General features: G+C 48.4%; 1 protein-coding gene across 2 annotated transcripts in view; it reads left to right on the top strand.

Moving 5' to 3' along the window:
• The window catches only part of PIGU (phosphatidylinositol glycan anchor biosynthesis class U), an 87,388-nt gene extending 67,076 nt beyond the window's left edge, over positions 1-20,312 (top strand). For both annotated transcript variants that reach the window (XM_063107878.1, XM_063107888.1), the window contains 4 exons: positions 2,675-2,818; positions 5,623-5,747; positions 11,441-11,583; positions 19,919-20,312. In XM_063107878.1, coding sequence (XP_062963948.1) covers positions 2,675-2,818; positions 5,623-5,747; positions 11,441-11,583; positions 19,919-20,032 — 526 coding nt within the window. In that variant the 3' untranslated portion in view covers positions 20,033-20,312. The remainder of the gene's footprint in view (positions 1-2,674; positions 2,819-5,622; positions 5,748-11,440; positions 11,584-19,918) is intronic.
• The last annotated feature ends 38 nt before the right edge of the window (positions 20,313-20,350 follow it).

Genomic DNA, 20,350 nt, shown 5'->3' with positions numbered 1-20,350 from the left:
AAATTAGTGCAGCCATTATGGAAAACTGTATGGGTATTCCTCGAGGAAGTAAAAATAGAATTACTATATGATCCAGCATCCCACTCCTGGGTACTTACCCAGAAGGTTTGAAATCAGTTTGTTGAAGAGATGTCTGCACTTCCATGCTCGTTGCAACACTATTCACAGTAGCCAAGTTATGAAATCAACCTGAGTGTCCATCAGCAGATGAATAAAGAAAATGTAGTATATATACACAACGGAATACTATTCAGTCTTAACAAAGAAGGAAATTCTGTCCTTTGCGACAGCATGTGTGGAATTGGAGTACATTATGCTAAGTGAAATAAGTCAGGCGCAGAAAGACAAATATCACACGTTCTCACTTATGAGTGGAATCTAAAACAATTGAGCTCATAGAGGCCGAGAATAGAGTGGTGGTTACAGAGGCTGAGGAAATGAAGAGATGAGAGTCAGAGGGTACAAAATCTGTTTGACAGAAGGAATTTTTTTTTTTTAGTTCTATTGCACAGTGTGGTGAATATAGTTAATAATAGAGTATGTACATTTCAAAATTGCTGAGAGTAAATTTCAAATGTTCTCACCACAAAAAATGTTAAGTATTTGAAGTAGTGGATATGTTAACTAGTTTGATTTAATTATTCTGCATTGTATTCATAAATCATATCATCACTTTGTATCCCATGACAATTCTAAATTGTCAGTTTAAAAAAATCTCTGGAAGCTAATTTGGTTTTATAGCTTCAGCTGGAACCAGAGGGTAAGTAACCCCAGGAAGCATCTATAGCAGTGGTCCTCAAACTTTAAGGTGCATCAGAATCACCTGCATAGCTTGTTAAAACCCAGATAGCTGGGCCCACCTCCAGAGGTTCTGATTAAATAGGTCTGAGATAGGGACCAAGAATTGCATTTCTCAAGGTTTCAGGTGATGCTGATGCTGCTGGTCCAGGGAACACACTTTGAGAACCACTGCACTAGAGCACACCTTTGATCTAGTGAGATTAAAAAGCAGTCTCTAGGAATATCCAAAGCAATTACCAGCTTCTGACTAGAAGGTCTGGGTTCAATTCCAAACAGGAATGGTTATATTCCTCTACTGCAAGAGGGTCCCTGACAGTCTGAAATTTAAGTCCCTTGCCACATGTCAAACCTTTAGAGAAAATTCAAATACATTTGCAGTACTGCAGTTTGCCTCTGTGTATATTCATGAGTTCTGCAAACATTTCCAAATGCTGTGTATGTGCCAGGCTCTGTGTGGGTGCTGAGGGTCTTGAGCTCATGGCACAGTGGGTGACAGACACTTAAACCTGTCAGGGTAGAGAAGGGATCTGGAGCAGCGAGTCTGTTCTGCTTATTTGTGTTAAGTCCTAGCTGAGCATAACAACAACTTAGTAACTTTCAGCTCTTCATGCTCTGCCTCGGATAGGAGTTTGTGGTGCTTGGTGAACAACTTTTCTGGCTTTCTCCTGGGCCACAGATTGAGTTGTTTACCTCATTTCACAGAAAAGGAAATGTAGTTACAGCAAGAAGCCAGGACTTACTCTGGGTGGAGGCCTCAGTCAGGGAAACCTGACCGTGAGCCGTTGCTTGTCTCTCCTTTTCCATGCCCCATTCATTGCCCTTTTTAAATTAGAAATTGACATCAGACTCAATTCTGTATTTAAATAAAAAATATAATGTAAACCTTTAGAAGAGCCAGAATTTCAGCTACTAGTCTTTGATTTAACCAGACAAAAAGTTTCCCAGTTCAACCGTCATTTCCTCAAATGAGGTATGGGATCCTGGGGATCTTAGCCAGAACCTGCCAATTCTCGAGGCCCGTAGAAATCTCCCTGTAGTCTCAGGCACTCAGTCTTCTGGCTCCTGCTGTGCAGTGTGGAGCAAGAACGGGGAGGAACAAGAACATTGAGCTTGTTCTTCTAGGCAGGTCTATTGGAATGTCCAAAAGAGATATCATTAAAAATCTCTTCTTCCTTTGTGACTGTCAAGTTAGGGCTAGGGCTCACAGACCCCTCACACCTGTTGTACTGGGTCACAAACCCTTCACACGCAGGTCCACAAGCTAGGTAATAGGAAAAGATCCTGGGAGCCATGGGTAAAAAAATTTAATAGGCTTTATTCGGAGCTAAGAGCAGCCACTCTAGCAGCCTCCTGGAACGCCCCAAGAAGCACTGTGTAGCAGAGCCGTTAGTCCTTTATACTTAGGTCCATAACCCAGGACACCTGGGTGCCCATACACGATTACATTAGATAGTAACCAAGGAACACCTGGGCACACATGGTTTTTTTTTTTTTTTTTTATAGCAAATGCTTGGCAAGATTCTGAATATCTGAGGGGCCCTGACCATTTTCCTATATTTTCCCTACAGTTATAGAAATGGGTATCTCCTGATTTTAAACTGTCTTGGGCAATAAAAGAGGCTGGTCTCCTGATTTCTAGAATGAATCCCTGCCTCATTTCAGATTTGTTTGGCTTAGCTGATTTTTATTATGGGTTATCATTCTCTGTGTCTCTGCCCCTTGCTTTTGTTAATTACCTATATCCTGGGCACCTGGAGAGCCCTTCACATCCTGATCTCTTTAGGGACCAAAGTCTTCAGGAGAAAACAAGATCAAAGCAGGCCATTTATAACTTTGTTCTTTTTTTTCTCTCCTTTTGTTTTCTTAATTCCAGACTTTCTGTTCCAGATCTCACTCCAAACATTGGTCTTTTCTGGTACTTCTTTGCAGAGATGTTTGAGCACTTCAGCCTCTTCTTTGTTTGCGTGTTTCAGATCAACGTCTTCTTCTACACCATCCCCTTGGCCATAAAGCTAAAGTAAGTCGTGGGACCTACTGCTGCTTTGTCCACAGTGCCATCTGAGGACCCCATGCCCCTTGAAGCCATGCAGGTGCCCTTCAAAAGGGGAGCACCCGCCATCAAATTTATGGCATCTTTGCCCAGAGAACCTTGCCCTGAGTCGCCTCAGGTGCCAATGGCCATAGTCAGCAATAGAGAGTCACACCTGAGTACAGGCTGCGGGCAGGATGCTTTGGCGCCCTGGTATTTCTCATGCCTCACATTGAGGTGGGTGAGCCATGTTACCACTGAGTCCACTCACCATTTTGGACAAGAGCAGGGCTTGTGGTGTGTGGTGGGGAGGGTTGTCTTTGGCAACAGTGGAACTGGTTGGATGTTCTCCATCCGCAGCCCAGTGATAGTTTGTCCAAGGGGACTCAGGATGGGTTACTTGGGAGGCTGACCACCTGCAGCTCTGTTTAATCTTCTGATCAATCTCCCTCAAGAGGGCTTGTCTGTAGAGTTCTTTTCTGCAGTATAAGCAGGCTACTGTGTGTTGAGCCTGCTCCCTCCCAGCACTTTTCTAGGCTCTCTGAAATGTAATCATTGCTAACCCAGCAACTCATGGAGGTAGGCACTATGTTATTATCGCCACTCCCATTTTGTAGTTGAGGAAACTGATGCTCAGAGAGGTGGAACAGTTTTCCCAGAGTCACACAGCTAGTAAGCAGTGGAGCTGGGATTCAGACCCAGGTTTGTCTGGCTCCAGAATCTGTGCTCATCCCCTACACCATGTCAGTCTCCTGAGAGAGATGGCTTGTAGTAGCTCCCGGAAATGGTTCTATTATCCCAGCTTCAGACAAGAGAAAACAGGCACAGACAGGTACAGATATGCCAGATGGCCCAGAGAACCTGGAGGAGAATTTGACTTCAATTTCGTGAGCTTGAGTCCTCTGCTCTATCCTTCCTGCCATTCTCCATGGCAAATGCACATGGTCCCCATTCTGCCAAACCTCAGAGCTGATGCTTCCCTCCCATGACACAGCCTTGGCCTGGCATCTGACAGAAAACCATCTTCCCATGACCTGGCAGGCTTCAGAATGTTCTCCAGCTGTGTGAGGTCCACCTTCTCTGCCCTTGTGCTGGTCAGGCCCAGCCACTGGGCTGAGAGAAACTAGGAGCCCAGAGTACCTTTCCTATCTGTGCAGCCAGCTGCCCAGCAGCTTTTATTGTCTGCATGCCAAAGCCACACAAAGCTCCAGAGTAGGAAACAACACCACCGTCATGTGATCCCGTAGGCCAGGACCTCATGTTATGAGGACAATATGGTGATACCTGATGTCCCCTATTGCTGTCCTCCTCTGCCTGGACATGAAGCTCTACCTGAACTCTTCCGCCCCTGCACTGTTTGCTTCCACTGCCGGCTCTACGGGAACAGGGCCCTTCAGGCCACCTCTCTCCCCATGCAGTGTGGCAGGCGGTCCTGGTCTCAATATTTCTGGTCACCACATTTTCAGTGGCCTTTTCATAGAAGTGTTGCAGCTGTTACCAGGTCCCTACAAAGCCCAAAGCCAATGATTTGGATTATGTTTAGGAAGAAGTTCACACTGAGCTTCCTGAATTAGCTGGACGATTCTTCAAGGCTACAGGGCTGTGGGACTTCATCAAGCTGAGTTTCTGAGGCATTTGCTGTGTAGAAGCACTGGAGTGCTCAGGGTGTGTACATGTTTGTCTCCACATCTCAGATTTATACCTGTTGAGTCACCCTGACCTTTGACCCGCAAGACAAGAATGTCATTGACCTCTGAAGAAAACCTTCCTGACCTGGGCATCCAGGTCATCTGCAGGAGGAGGCCGTGTGTGTGTCGTTGAGGCGTAGCCGAGGAGGGTGCGGGTCCAGCCTCTGCTTGGTTGCTTCCCTGTAGCACTTGGTCAGCTCTCGGAGGATCACAGCAGATGGAAATCTGTTGCCCACCCTCCCTGACCAGAGCTGTGAAGCGTGTCAGGCCCTCAGGAGAACAGTGTTGGTGGTGGTTCGGAGCTTTAGAGACAAGCAACTCCTTTGCTTACCAACTTACTTCATCAACTCACTTAGCTTTTCTGAACCTCAGATTTCTCATGTGTAAAGCACGGGTGACAGGATGGCCTGTGTTGAGGGGTTGTGAGGATCACATGAGATATGCAAAAGAGGGCCTCATATAGAACTTAGCATGGAGTGAGGGTCCAGGAGATGGTAGCCACTGCCATCACTCATCCTCAGTTTAAAAGAATAGTTTAAACTGATAGGAGTGTAAGGTAAAAAGAACTCCAATTCCAGCCTTTCAGAGCTGAAAAGCTCCATGCAGCTCTCAGTTCTCTTTCTGGACCCTAAGGGCCTGCAGCCCCTCTGACCATATTGTCAGAGAATAAAGCCTCAGCAAGAAGGCACTTCCTGCCCTGGGGCCAGTCGGAGGGGCCTGAGGCAAGGGAGGCTGCCTAATTACTGGACAAGCAGTCATTTAGCCCAGTAATAAAGAGCACTGACTTCATTTGTTTTCTTCCTCTGAGGCTCCTGGGGGAAGGCTGGGAGCTGGGAGAGGCAGCGGGGGCTGTTGATGGGAAATGCCTCTGTAGGCTGTTTCTCTGGTGTTGACTGGGCCCTTCTCACCACCTCTGGGCATTTCTGGATCCCTGCAGTTTTCTGCTCTGTCACTGGGGCCTGGCCCAGGCCTTGTGGGTAGCAGAGTCAGCCCCTGTCTGAAGTCACCTGGGGAGTATTTTTGGTTGGAGGGATGGGGTGAGGAGCCTCTGGCGTGTGCCTGGTCCCTGACGGATCTTTATCTGTCTCTCTTGTCCTGCCCTAGGGAGCACCCCATCTTCTTCATGTTCATCCAGATTGCCATCATCTCCATCTTTAAGTCCTACCCAACGGTGGGGGACGTGGCCCTCTATATGGCCTTCTTCCCCGTGTGGAACCATCTCTACAGATGTGAGTAGTCCCATCTCTACCTACTGGAGGCAGGTTTGTGTCAGCCTGGCCCCTGGCCAGAACAGCCAGGGAATAAGGAATTGATGGGCCTTCATTGGGTGTCTGCGGTGCTGGCAGTACTGGGAGAAGCAGTGGCTGGGGCACAGTATCTGCCCCCCAGGTGCTGTGGACCAGTGATGATGGTGAAAATAACTGCCATTTATTGAGAACTTACTATATTCCTTGCCACTGTGGCTCTAAGAGTGTTACATGCATTCATTAGCTCATTTTATCTTCACATCAGTCTTTCAGGTAAGTATCCCCATTTTGCAGATGAGAAAACTGAAGCATAGAAAGGTGGAGCCACTCGTTCAAGGTCACGTGACTGGTCAATGGAAGGGCTGAGCTTGAAATCAAGATCCGTGAGCCCTTACACAGTGCTGTCTGACAGGGCTTTCTGTGCCTATGGAAATGCCCTATATATGCGCAGTCCAATGGAGTAGCCATTTGTCTGAGAAACTGATATATAATTTAAATTAATTTAAATTTAAATATAAGAAGCCACATGTGGCTAGGCTATCGTATTGGATGTCACAACTGTTGATCTTTGGCTTTCAGCCACTCCCCAGTGCTGCAGGTTCCCAGAGGACAGAGTGGAAACACTAGGTGTCCTGCCTGCTGTGAAGAACCCTTTAAGCTTAGCACCCCCTCCTCAGCAGATGGCTTAGCGGTGACTGTCTGTGCTCCCTAGGCCCCAGTGTGTCCCTCAGTCAGGCTCTTAGTCCTCTGTGGTGGGTTTTTCAGTGTTTGGGGTCTCCCTTAGGGCAGACATCACAACTCATTTGCCTCCATGTCCCCAGCATCCAAGATCGAACCTGACACACAGAAGAATGGCAAATGATTGTGGAGCATGTTTTCTAAGCCTTCCTGATAAGGAGGCAGTATCAGTGGCCCAGCAGCACCTAACTCTCTAAAATAAAGTAGGGAAGGGAGCTGTTGAACTTGCCTTGCCTTGCCTTCTGTGGGTGCACAGCGAGGTGTCAAGAGTGAACTCAGAGAGCACAGGCTTCGGAGGACGTGAGTCTTTGTTGTTGTTTTGGGGTTGTCTGGGTGTCAAGCAGGAAGTGAAACTGACCAGCTGTCAGCAAGAAACCTGCCTGTCCCAGTGGGCCAAGGAGAGAAGGAAAACAGCTGAGTGGGTGGGCCAAGCCAGAGCTGCTCCTGCAGGTGACGACCTGGTGGAGCCCGACTGGGAGGAGGAAGTGGCGGCGTCTTCTGCCTGTGACATGCTCATTGCACAGACAAGAATCACCCATGGGCTCAGGGTCACTGTGGGGACACTCAGCAGAATGGCCAGTGATGAATCATGAGGCCACCAAAACATGTGGATAGCCCCAGTGTAGGTCCTGGGATGTTGATCTTCTTTCCCCAAAAGTAGAATGGGTTTTTCTTGGCTGTCTGTCCCCCATAAGACCCCCCCTCCCTTGTTAATGTCTTTCATCCCATATGCTGAACACAGTCTGGAGACAGACTGACTTGAGTCTAAATCCTGGCTTTCCCATTGCTAGTTATGTGTTTTTAGGTAAATTATTTAACCTTTCTGAGCCTCTGATTTTTCATCTGTCACATGAGAGAATACCTTTCATGGGTGTTTTAAGTTTGAGAGATAACATACGTAAATAGCGCTGCAGTTATTATAATCATCAGTGATAATTATGCGTGGGGGTCTCCTGCATAGTTCCGTGATCAAAGCTTCAGGCTTGGTAGCTGGAGTCACCAGAATTAACATATTTTTCAAAACTTGAAACAAGCTATTTTATGCCCTCTGGGGAAATGAGGCACGAAGAAGACTGGGGTTTCTAGAAACCTGGATGATGTAATGGATGCTGTTGCTGCCTGGTTGGGCAAACAGTTTACAGGTTCAGCTTGTCTGAAGCTCCTGCAGAGAACAGTGGCTGTCACCCTTTGCTGCCCGCTCTGTTGACAGGGAGTGCACATGCTGGGAGTATCTGTTTGGGGCTTGACAACTGTGAGTCATTGTACTCTGCCAGGAGTGTCTTCGGCCCTGGTCCTTGGGACCTGTAAGTAGAGACCTTGAGAAGTCTTTAAGCCTGTGTTGAATGTGGCTAGGAATTCAGTTTAAACATTAGTTGTCAATGCTGACATGCCTGCTCCCACATTCACCTTTCTCTTTTCCTGTACTGGTCAGTGGGGAGGAAAAGAGGATGCGGCCCTGCCCTGAATGGAGACCCCAGATGCTGGACTCTGAACCTTGAAGCTAGGATGAGTCACAGAGACACATAACTGCAGTGTTAGGGAACAGCCTGCTGGCAGAGCCGGTGCCAGCCTGCACTGGTCCAGCTGAAAGAGACAGTCATCAAAGGGCTGGATTTTTGTGTGTTTTATTTTGCATAGAGATTTTAAAAATACATATAAATCATAAAGAATAATACAATAAATTCCCATGTACCTAGCACTTAGTTTAAGAAAGGAAACATCACCATGACCCTCGAAGCCCCCAATCCCCTCTGTGCCCCTCACCCATGGGACTGGATTTTTCAAGTGAAATTTTATTTCTGAGTGCCTGAGGCTCAAAGAGGGAAAGTGACTTGCCTAAAGTTCCAGTTTGTCAGTAGTGGCACTAGAGATTGGATAAGCCACCCGGTGAATGTAGCAGGGAACCTCATTCCATCTGACCTGGGAAGTCTGATGAAGGGTGAACCCTTTCATCTTGTTAGGGCTGCTCATCTCTGACATCTCTGATACTTCCTGGTGCCTAGAACAAGCTGTCCTGTGCCCCCGGTCCCCAGCTCTATCTGCTCTGGCACATAGTTTTAATCCTCTGGCTTTTCAGCCAGCAAGAGTAGCAGCTTCCCATTCCTGCAAAGGTCACTACAGGCCAGAAGCCAGCTGGATGCTGGTGACAGTTTCTCCAAGCACATAGGGATGCATCTTTGCAGCCTCCATGATAGTTCCCAGAAGCTTCATTTGAGCCTCTCTCGTCTTTGCTCTTGGTCTCCTTCCTGTCATCCTGTCTGAAATCCCCGTTTCTGGCTGGAGGCACAGAACAAAAACCACTTGGGCTGTCACGCCACAAGAATTTTATTTTAGGAATAGTGTATATCCTTTTCAGCAAAATAATTTTCAGGAGATCAGAAAGAACCACTGAGAAATGTAAATAGTGATGTGGGAGTGGAGGAATGGTAAGCAGATTTGTTCTCCTTTCTTGAGGTTGTAACATTGTTTAATAATAATAAAAATAATTCTCAGTGGAAATATCCCTTTTCTCCGATTCCTTATTCCTGGGAGTAAAGCGAGAGGCAGGAGCCTCCCTGGCTTTGAAAACCCAGAATTGTGGAAATTTCAGATCAGAAAAGAGGATCTTGCAAGCCCTCTAGGCCAGTGTCCAAACTGCGAGATTTCACTAACATTTCAGAAAACTGGCGATGGAATTGCCAAGTTTTCATTTTGCTGAAGACATCAAAACAATTAACCACCAGCCATTCATCCCCACTTCATAAAAGAAAGACTTTGGTAACAACAACAAAAAGGCACCTACCATTTCTCAGTAAAGAATGTACTGCAGATTCAAATCATTCAGCTTTAAGAAAGAGCTGTGCACTACCTTGTCCTGATTATCCTCATTTTGACACAGTTCAGCCACATCTCTGTCACAGACTGTAAGGGTCTCAAGCTGTAATCCGGTGGTTCTTAGCCTTGGCTGCATACTGGAATCACCTGGGAGGTTTTTAAGACCTCATATGATGCCTGGGTCCCACCCTAGAGACTCTGACTTAGTCTTGAGGGTGGGCGGCTCCCGTGTGATTTCATTTAGCAACTAGAGTTGAGAATTGTGTGTCATCCAGCCCCCCTTCCAATACAGGAGCCCCCGGTATAGCATTTCTGCCAAGTTGTACAACTGAGACAAGTGGCCTAAATGTTTGGGAGTTATCCCATCCCTTAAATCTCCCACAACTCTGACTTGGGAGAAGGGATTTCCTGAAGACCAGGATCAGAGAGATAAAGGGAACTTTTATCCATTAAGCGCCTGCTGAGAACTGGGCGCAGTGTCAAGTTCTTTTTAAAAACATTCTTTTAATTAACTTATTTTAAATGATATTTTTTAGTTTTTAAAAAGTACAATAAAGTATAAAGAAAGATATAAAAATAGCATACATCAGATATGTTACTGCTGTCAGATAACCCCTGTTGACTTAAAAGGAAAAAAAAGAACTCAGTGTGGTAGGCAGAATAATGCCTGTCCTCGGCCCCTTCCAAAGGTGTCCACGTCATAATCCCCAGAATCTGTGAATATGTCACCTTACATGGCAAAAGGGGACTTTAAGGACCTTGAGAAGATAATCCTGGATTATCACAAGAGTCCTGAAACTGAAGGAGATGGAGGCAGGGGAAAGATGGGAAAACTCAGTACCTTCTTCTCAGTTTTGCTGTGAACCTAAAACTGCTCTAAAAAATTAAGTCTATTAAAAAAAATCGGTGTTTGATCCCCATACCGGCCAGCCATCCCCCCACCGCAAAAAACATAAAGTGGAAGAGGGAGGCAGAAGAGGAGGTCTGAGTGATGCAGCGTGAGAAGGCCTCAGTCTGCCATTGCGGGTTCCAAAGCTGCAGTGGGTCATGAGCCCAGGAATACAGGAAGTCTCTGGAAGCTGAAAAAGGCAAGGAATGGATTCTCCACCAGGGCCTCCAGAGGGAACGCAGATACCTCAGCCGATACCGTGCTTTTAGCCTGTCAGACCCATTTTGGACTTCGGACCTTTAGAACTGAACAATAATAAATTAAGTTATTTAAACCACTGACTGTGTAAGAATTTGTTATAGCAGCAGTAGAACACTGATAGTAATACATCTGTGCCAGTTTTCCCACACATCTGTTTAACCCTCATAACGCTTCTATGACATAGGCATCGTAGCCCCAATTTGGAAGTGAGGAAGCTGAAGCTTAGAGAAACATGCTGACAAATGTCAGAGCAGGGTTTTACCCCGGTCTCTCTGAGGCCAAGTCTGTGCCCGGCCATCATGCTGCCTTCCCATCCAGCTGAACTGCCCACCTGCAAGCCACCCTGTGAGCAAGTCATCCCTGGGGCCTTGGTGAGAGCTTTTCCTCTGGTGGGATTCAGTATTCCCTCTGGGGATAGAGAGTGATGTCAGAGAGCGAGGGTGTCAAAAAGATTTTTAAATCATCATGTGAGGAAGAATGAGGGACATTTGAAGAGCAAGGCAGGGGACTAATTCACCAGTTAAGGAGAATGGAAAATGTGTTCCTAAGACTGGGGACTGCGGCACCTTAGAGACCCACTGGGCAGCTCTAATCTCTGGTTCATGCTGCAGTTCACATCCACTGACCGATCCAATGTGGCCAGATAGCACCCTGCTTGGGGAGTGGGACTGGATGGTTCATTGTCTTCCAGAAACGCTCTTTTTGAAGTGCCCACAGGCATCCATGGCATTGCCAGCCAAGCCCACGGTGGGAGGACAGAATCCAAATCTAGGCGCTCCCACCAGCTGCAGGTTTGGGGAGCCATCACCTCAGGAGTCTGAGCTTGGCTTCCTGGAACCCCATTGCCTCTGGGGGTGTTCTACCTTGGAGCTACACGAGGCTCTGCCTGCGCCTCTGCCCTGTGGGGCCATCACAGCAAGGAGAGGGTGCCTAGAGAGAGCACTGGGCTGACTGTTTCCATCTGTCTTTGCAGTCCTGCGGAACATCTTTGTCCTTGCCTGCATCATTATCGTCTGTTCCCTGCTCTTCCCTGTGCTGTGGCATCTCTGGATTTATGCAGGAAGTGCCAACTCTAATTTCTTTTATGCCATCACACTGACCTTCAACGTTGGGCAGGTAAGAAAGCGTCAAGCCCCTAGGTTTGGCATGGTAGGGATTAGACGTTAAGGAGGGACAGTTCCTCCTCTCACGTAACTCACAGTCAGCAGGGAGGACAGGCGAGTAAGGGCAGCCTGCAGCCGAATCTGGCACCTATGTGCTGGGCACCATCTGAGCTCGTCAGATTCTCACAGCAAGCCTGTGAGACACGTATTGCTGTCCTTGTTTGGCAAAAGAGGGACTGATACTCACAGAGGTTGTCTCTTGCCCAAGGTTGTTGGAGGAGCCAAGAATCAAATTCACGTAAGGGTTGGTTTCTGAGGCACCTCTTTCTGTGATGGTTCCTGGGGTGTGCAACCCCCACAGTGAGTGTACCAATGGGTGGGGAGGGAATGGGCAGGTGGAGGACAGCGGGCGCAGAGGTGGCAGATAAGAAGTGGTGTGACCTGCCTGTTGGGCAAGTTGAGTGAGCATAAATTGTGTGGCTGGGAGTCAGAGGAGGCTGTGGGGTCACAGGCTGATGAGTTCCAGCAAAGAGCTCAGCCCTTCCGCTGACCTGGGAACACCTGTCCCTATGTTCCACACAGCAGGGTTCTCAAATGCAGATTCCCTCTTACAGTGTAATGTGGTTTAAATCTTTTCATATGTTGTGACCATCACAGCTGCAGACTCTGATAGTTTAAAAAAAGCAGTCCCTGGTCCAACTCCCAGAGATGTTGATTCGGTGTGGACTCTGGGGTTCAGAATTTGTATTTTTGATCAGCTCTCACAGAGGTTCTGTGGCAGGTGTCTAGCAGGCCACCCATGAAGTCATCCACCCTTCTCTGAAGTTCCCTTATCTGTTCTGCTGCCTTCTTTCAGGTCACGCTCTGTCTGCATCATCGAGGTCTTATGAGAATCACTTGTACCATTTACCATAGCAATTACCATTGGCACAGCTTGGCATTTCCTGTGCCTAATAGGTGGATGGGAAGCGGGGTGATCTGGAAAGACTAATGATGCCAGTGAACGATCCCCAGGGCAATTCTTGTCTCCAAAGTTGGCCATTGGGAACAAAGAAGGGACTTAGGGCTTTTTCAATGAGTGTTAGGACTGGCATTTCCTGCATGGACATTTCTGGAGGGTTAATGTCCAGTCCAGCCACTTATCTTGGTTTGTGAACAGCAGGAAGAGCGATGGAGAGTCCTGTGGCCTGGGTGGCAGTTACTGATGGTGAATATGCAGCACCTCCTACCTGTGCCTTACGCAGGCAGAAGTCTGCAGGATTCCACTTAGTGTCTGAAGGAACCCAAAAGTTGTCCTGACTCTTCTGTCTTGCTGGAACCCCTTACTTATTCTTAGGTCCCAGTGGTGGCTGGCATATGAGGGCGTTGGGCCTGTCCTGAACCTCTGGGGATGTTGGTGAGCTCCACTGAAATAGTCCATAGCCTGTTGTCTTATGTTGAGCCTCAGGTATTGGTCGGGAAGTAGAGTTGCAGTGGTTATGAAGCATCCGTGGGCCTTTCCAGATAACAGCTCTCTCTTCTGGGGCTGCCTCTGTGCGAGAAGGGTCTCTATAAATGGCATGGGGGATATTGGCAAAGAGTCAGGGGCTCTGGAAAGTAGGAGAAATGGAATTCTGGAAAAAGAGGGATTGGAGTTGGGTGGGAACCAAAGTGGATTGAATGTGGCAGTAGCTGAGCTACAGATAAAAACAGCTGAACTCTTGGCATTGTCTCTTACCTGTTTTCCTGAACCTCATTTCTAAATGCATTTTTAATCGCACGAGTAATACATGAACTCATTATCGTTGGGGGAAAGAAATCAAACAAAATAGAGTATGGAATGAAAGGTAAAGATCTGCCTGAGCCCCCGTCTCTTCCCACCCCAGGGTAGATGTGGTCATTGGGATCAGCGTGGCATGTGTCTTTGCAGACTTTCTCTGTGCATTTACAGATAGCTGTAAGTACAACACACGCTTAAAGAGCTTTTTTGTTTATGGAAGTAAATAGCTTCCTTATCTAAGTACTGTTCTCTGACTTGGTATTTTTCACTTAATGATCTTATCTTAAAAAAATTTAAAATTTATCTTGAGATTATGGTTTTAGTGGCTCTATGATATCTCATGGTTAGGATGCACCATGATTTACTGGACTAGGTACACCCTACTACTGGGCATCGAGGTTGCTTCTGGTTATTTTGCTGCTTTAAATGGAAGAGCCTGGCATACCCCTCCCCATATGCTTGTGCACATGTGCCAGTATCCTAAACAGCTTTCAAGTGGTGAGATTTGCTGGGTCATAGGGCATATGCCTTTTATATTTTTGGCAGATACTTCCAAGTTGCCCTTGAGGCAGCCTGTACCAACCTACAGGCCTCGCAGCAGGGGTCCAGATGCCGTCCTCAAGCCGGTAGACTGTTCAGGCATCCAGCACACCTGTGTCATCAGCCTCCTTGGGTCTGGGCTCTGTGGCTCTGAGCCATGGACAGCTCTTTTGGGCCAAATGCTTCTGGGGGCTGCTGGGCTTTGTTGCTGCTGCTGCTGCATCATTGAAGGGATGTGTCCTATGGGGACACTTGCTCACCAGAGTAGTCACTCGAGTCATGTCATTGACCCCTCATCACGAAGGTTGTACTACTCCTGCCCTCGGGCCTGTTGGGAACCAAGAGTGCAAATATGCAATATTTAGAATTTTACTAAGAGTTCAGTGTCACCTCCTTAGAGAGGCTTTTCATGAGGCCTCCCTGCCCCGCCGTCTCCTTCTCAGCCCCCATTTGTTTCCTTCATTGCATTTACTCAGTTTGTAACTTTATATATTTACTTGCTCCCCCTCTGTCTCCATCACTAGCCCATGAGCTTCATGAAGGCAGGGATCTGCCTGTCCTTCCATCGTAGGGTCTCCAGTGCCCAGATCAGTCTTAGCAAATATTTGTTGAATGAACCAAAGATAGCCAAGAGAACGTCATGTGGTTAATGGCCCCAGATATGCAGAATAACTCTACTGGAGAATCTAGAGGGAACAGGATTTCCCCTCCTGTTGTGAGTTATCAGGGAAAGCCAGCAGGGCCTTTTGGACTTGGAAAGTAAGAGAGGGAAGGGACATGGGGCCAAATCACCCCCACTGGCTGCAGTCAGTGGTAGCAGCTCTGTCTCCAATCCTCCTCCAGCCTCTGCGGGAACCTGGTCTCTGTGGCTGCATGTCTGGCATGGCCCAAACCCAGCCCCTGCTTTTGTGTGACCTACAGTCAACACTTGCACTGAGGCATATGGCATTCAAGGACATGCCCTCAGCTGCACAGCCTGTTCTTCTGAGCCCTTCTAGCTGGGAAGGGGCCTTGTATTCATCTGGCCCTCATTCTCCCTTCCCTGGCAAGACAGATCAGAGCTGTCCTGGGAAACAGATGAGTATGGATTTTAAGCAGGTGTCCAGAACCTGGTCTATCATTGCTGAAATCAGGAGTTTAATTTAGAAGACAACTTGGCCTATAGGGTTGTTTTTTTTTTTTCTTGAAATCCTTCTCTGTTTGAGTCAATCAGTGCCATACCCTATTATAGAACAAACTATGTGTAGATAGTTACACTGGCAGGTAAACCAGTGACTAAGGTCCCATTCTTTCCCCTGAAGACCATTAAGTATTTTTCAACATGTGGCACTGATCATTTGCTAATTATGGTTGTGCCTCAGGGTTAGTAACAGGAAATGACAACAGTAAACCATCCATGGGGGAGGAGGGAGCGTGGCGTGCGTGTGCGCGTGCATGAGTGTGAGAGAGAGAAGGAGAGATTGAGACGGAGCGGGTGCTCGAGGTCTTCCCCCCCATCCTCACAGTGTGACCTGCAGTGAGTGATTTGATCTCTCTAGGCTGCAGTTTCCCCATCTCAGAAACCGGGATAGTTCCCACGTCAGTGGGTGAGAGGCTGGGGTGTGACGTGTGGGTCCTGTTGCCATCATTCACGTGTTGGCATGGGAAACGGCAAGAGCATTGTGCCCTTCAAATGCCCAAAGCAAATTCCCAGAGAAATAGTCCCATAAACCAAGGGAAGAAGAACTAATCCTCCTTCTTCTTTTTCAAAATTTTTAACCCTTTTGTGGATCAGTGACCAACAGAAGAAAAATATTGATCAAGGATTACATATAAATGAAAAGGAACTTATTCAAATTTAGCTTTTTTCAAAGAGTAAGTTAAAATGTTCCAGTCACCCTAATTCGATTTAAAAACAAGGAACATAAGGAAATCTTTTCCTAAAATTATAATTAGTAGTGGCTCATGTTTAAGGAGAACTTACTAGAAGCTGGCCCCATATAATCCCTTTAATCTTCTGAGTCACGTGCTCGTGTGGCCTTCTGGACCTTTCCCTGTGCGTTTACTTATATTCATATGCTCATGGAGAAAGAGTTTTATTTGTGTGTTTTATTATTGGCATCACGTTGGAAGTACGACTTTTTTTCCTTTTAATAAAGCGTCTTGGTGATCTTTTCTTGTTCATATATGAGAGAGGAAACTCCTTTCTGTTTAAGTTCTGTTTATGTGGACTCACCACACTTTATGTAACTACTCCCCTAATAACAGCCCTTTAAGTCGTTTTCCTTTTTTTATTATAAAGAATTTATTTAATCTTCATAAGAGCCCTTTGAGGGAAGCACTATTAGCATCTCATGATATGAATGAGGAAGCTGAAGCTTGGAAGGGTTCAAGACTCACCCAAAGTTGCAAAGCTAGGAAAGGGTGTGTTTATTCATGGTCCTGTTTATCACATCTTCTTAGTAGACTGTGGGGTCCATTAGGGCAGGCCCCATGTCTGTCTTGTTCATGGCCGTATCCCCAGCACCAAGAAGAATATTCAGTAACTAATTATTGATGAATGAATGAAATGAGCTGGGATTGGAAACCACATTTAGGGGCTGGCCAGTTAGCTCAGTTGGTTAGAGTGCAGCCTTGTAACATCGAGGTCAAGGGTTCAGATCCCCATACCGGCCAGCCACCAAAAAAAACCCAAAAAGAAACCACATTTTAAGATCAATGATCTAACACACTTCTGTACAACCTAACCTTCCAGTTCCGGACTCTGTTTTGTTCAGAGCTGAGCCTGTGGCGGGTCCTACTGGATTTGTAGGGGGTTGGAACCAGAGCCCTCTTCTGCTCTCATCCCAGTGGCTAGCCCTGAGAACCCTCTCTCGGCCCTCCCAAGTGGGGTCTGGAACACCCAGAACACCATTCCTCAAGTTGCTACCTCTTTGCCATGAGGAGGCTGCCCCGACCTCCCTGTGCCACAGACCCTGCAGATTCAAGGCTGGCCCTGCCTTGGCCCTTCTGCTTTCTGTTTCCAGGGAGACCTGGAGCATGTTGGGCCCTGCTCAGGATTCCCTTCTTCAGGGAGATGGGGAGAGGAACATAGTGTGCTCTGGGTGGGTAGTGCTATAGGACCTGCTGTAGCACTTGACAGAGAATGAGGCCATTTCAGGACAGCAGTGGTCAGAGCCACAGGGCCCTCGTGGACCTCATTATGCTGAGGTCCAGGCTGAGCCTTTGGTTTTAAACTGAGGACAAATGTGATCAGATTCAGGCTCTGAAAGCTTCACTGTGCCAGGAAGGGAAGAGGTGAGGGATGTGGCTGTTGAAATCTGTGAGAGGCGGTGGGAGCCTCAGTTTCCTCAACTTGGAAGGGTGATTGTGAGGACTCAGTATGGAGTTGGACAGGAAAGCTTTTGTCAATTGAAAAATGCTACGTGGACGACATTTACTATTATAGCCCCAATTCTCAGTCTTTCCTGTGACCTGGCACCTCCAACACTGAGGTCCAGAGACTGAGTCATTGTTATTTTGCATCTTTAGAGATAGAAGGCGGCACTCTCTCCTTCACTGGCTCCTCCCATGTGGTGGCCCTTCAGGCCTGTGAAATAGCAAGTTGTGCTCCACAGTGGGCCACTGGCCTCCTCTCCTCCTGTTTTCCTTGACCCCAGGCAGGTGGGCAGAGGATGCTGCACTTTCCTGGCTGTGACCACCACACGAGCTCCCCCAGTGCAGGCTGGCTGTTGAGTGTTAGTGTCTCCACCAGGAGCAGGGGGCCTGGAGAACTAGGACACACCTGGGTGACAGCACCTGCTTCTCCAGGAAGCTGCAGCCTAGAGGCCATGTTGGCGGGGGCTGCTCTCCCGAGCCTGTAGCTTCAAGACGCGCTGAACTGATGACCTCCACTGGCTTGGAAGTCTCATGTACTTATTTTGCCCTTTCCAAAAAAATCATCTGTCTGTCTTCTTGGCTGAGTGACTAAACTGTGAACCAGGGAGAGCAGCCCCCACAGGGTGGTAAGGTATAAGAGGCAGGAATCAGTGGGCCTGGTAGGTGGGGGACTCAGGATGTGTGGGTTCAGACCCTGAGTGCTCGTGGAGCCAGGGCTTTGTCACAGGCAGGACTAGTGCTACAACCTGACCCTTCATGTACTACTTGTGACGCATCAAGACCCTTAATCTCTGAACTGGCGCATCTCCAAATGGGGATGATAAGCCTTACCCAAGGGTGGACTCCATGTGTTTTTTGGTAAAGGGGTCAGAAAATGTTTGCTTCCCTGTCTCTCTGCCGTCCCACCCTGGGATGGAGCATGTTCTGACGGTTTTATTCCACTTCTGATTTGGCCTTCTCTGTCCCTGGCCACTCTTATCAGTTGCCCCAATAACTCTTCTTCATAGCCCAGAGTGGAGGCAGCCTTGCAGCCCTCATGGCTGCCCGTGAGAGGAATGTGTCCCATGGAGCCATCCCTGGAGGGCAGTGCTCACAGGGTGGGGACCTGTGTCAGGCTGGGGCCACGGAGTTGGAGCAGATGCCACCCCATTTGTTTGGGAGGCCAGTGGGAAATGATTTCACTTCAGAGGTCACATACTGAGCGTGGGATTAGGGAAGACTCCTGGTAGGAGGTGATGCCTCATGAGAGGTAAGTAGGAGCTGCAGGGCTGCCCAGGGGGTGGGACAGAGCTCTCCTCAGCTGCTCTCACATTGCCTTCAGGCGAGTGAGAAGCTGCCCTGGGCTGGGTTCTGGGACTGGAGGCCCAGATCCCAGGCTCAGCTCAACCTCTGACTTGCCCCAAGACCCTAGTCAAGTGCCTGCCTTGCTCTGGGCCTCAGTCTCCCCATCTGTGCCAAGAGGTGGTTGGTGCTAATACTCTGAGAGGCCACTAAGTGCCTGAGACCTGTGGTGGCTGCAGAGGTGAGCCCCTGCCCCCTCATCCTTCCTTGGGGCTGGACCCTGCCCCACCTATCTTGGGCAGCTTGGGCTAAGTGGGATTGTAAAACTGCAGGTGTAGTGTGCAGGGACCTTGGCAAGTCCCTGTTCCTCTCTGGGCCTTCACGAGGGGGATCGTGGGCTGAGCTTCTAGGCCTCTTTTGACTCTGTGGCCCAGATTGGGAAAAATAGACTAGGCTGGGCACAGAGATCCCATAGTGTCAGAGATACTCAAGGACCCTGCCTGGATGGAGCTCCCAGTCCAGGGTAGGAGACACAGTCACCAGGCAGTCACACCACTGAATGTAAAATTGCAGTGTGGAGGAGTTTGTGCTAGCAAGTAGAGTAATGGGACCAAGACTTACTCTGGGAGGCAAGTGATCCTTCCTCAGACTGGAAGGGCAGAGGAAACAGCAAAGCTCCTGCAGCAGAGTGAGGCGGAGTGAGGAGAGGGCGGTGTGTGTACACGGCCGGAGACGGGATGCAAGGCCTCAGAGCCCCAGGGAGTTTGAGCTTCAGCCTAGAGTGTAGGAAGCCTTTGGAGGATTTTAAACTGGAAAGTAACATGATCAGATATGTGTTTTGAAAAATTTCCTCTGGCTACCAGGGAGAATGAACGGTAGGTTTGAGAGCAGAGCCCAGGGACCTGGCTTTGCTGTTATTTAGGAGGTGACAGTGGCTTTGTCCAGGGTGGTGGCTGTGGGGATAGATAGAAATGGCGATATGAGAGTTTAGGAGGTAGAGTTGAATGGACTTGGTGGCTTGGTGTATGAGAGGAGTGTCAGGTGATTCTGTGGCCCAGGTGCCTGGATAGAAGATGGGAACATGGGTGCCCAGTAGAAGAGAGTTTGACAGAGGGCAGGTAACAAGTTTGACATGGGCCCAGCTGGGGTACAAGTGCCTGTGGGCACGAGGGGGAGGCACACCCATCTGGAGTTCAGATGCCAGAGCTTGGGATGGAGGTGTAGACCATGGGAGGAGGAGGGTGCAGCAAGACCTGGCAGGTTTAAGTATGGGCCCCAGGGATAGGCTGGGACCTTGTAGAGATGCCAGCCAGGGGCTTTCCTGTCACCCAACACCTGTCTAGCCCCTCAGGGATCCTGGGTTCAGGAGCAGGTACCCCACAGCTTCTCACATCCTCTCTTCCACCCCCAGATCCTGCTCATCTCTGACTACTTCTATGCCTTCCTGCGGCGGGAGTACTACCTCACACACGGTCTTTATTTGACGGCCAAGGACGGCACAGAGGCCATGCTTGTGCTCAAGTAGGCCTGGATGGGCATAGGGCTGCATGGACCTCAGGGGGCAGAAGGGCCAGAAGCTGGGCCAAGTTCTCCAGCCAGAGTTGCCAGCAGGCCAATCCTTGGGCAGAAGAGGTTCACGTCCCAGGTCATGAATCACTGGCACCAAAGTGGACTGATGGCTGGCAGAGAATCCTGTGGGGAGGAGCTGGGAGCATCCCCACTCAGACCCCCACTTTGTGGTTCTGAACACCAAGGAGCCCCCTCCCAGGGAGGAATGGGGAAAAGGTGAGCAGAGCTTGTTAGGTCATGTCTACTTAATAAATGTTTTTTTTGTATGAAGAAG

Source organism: Cynocephalus volans, chromosome 1 (genome assembly GCF_027409185.1).
Source record: "Cynocephalus volans isolate mCynVol1 chromosome 1, mCynVol1.pri, whole genome shotgun sequence".
Lineage (NCBI taxonomy): Eukaryota > Metazoa > Chordata > Mammalia > Dermoptera > Cynocephalidae > Cynocephalus > Cynocephalus volans.
Note: the sequence above shows the minus strand (reverse complement) of the source record. Positions and strands in the feature narration are given on the sequence as shown.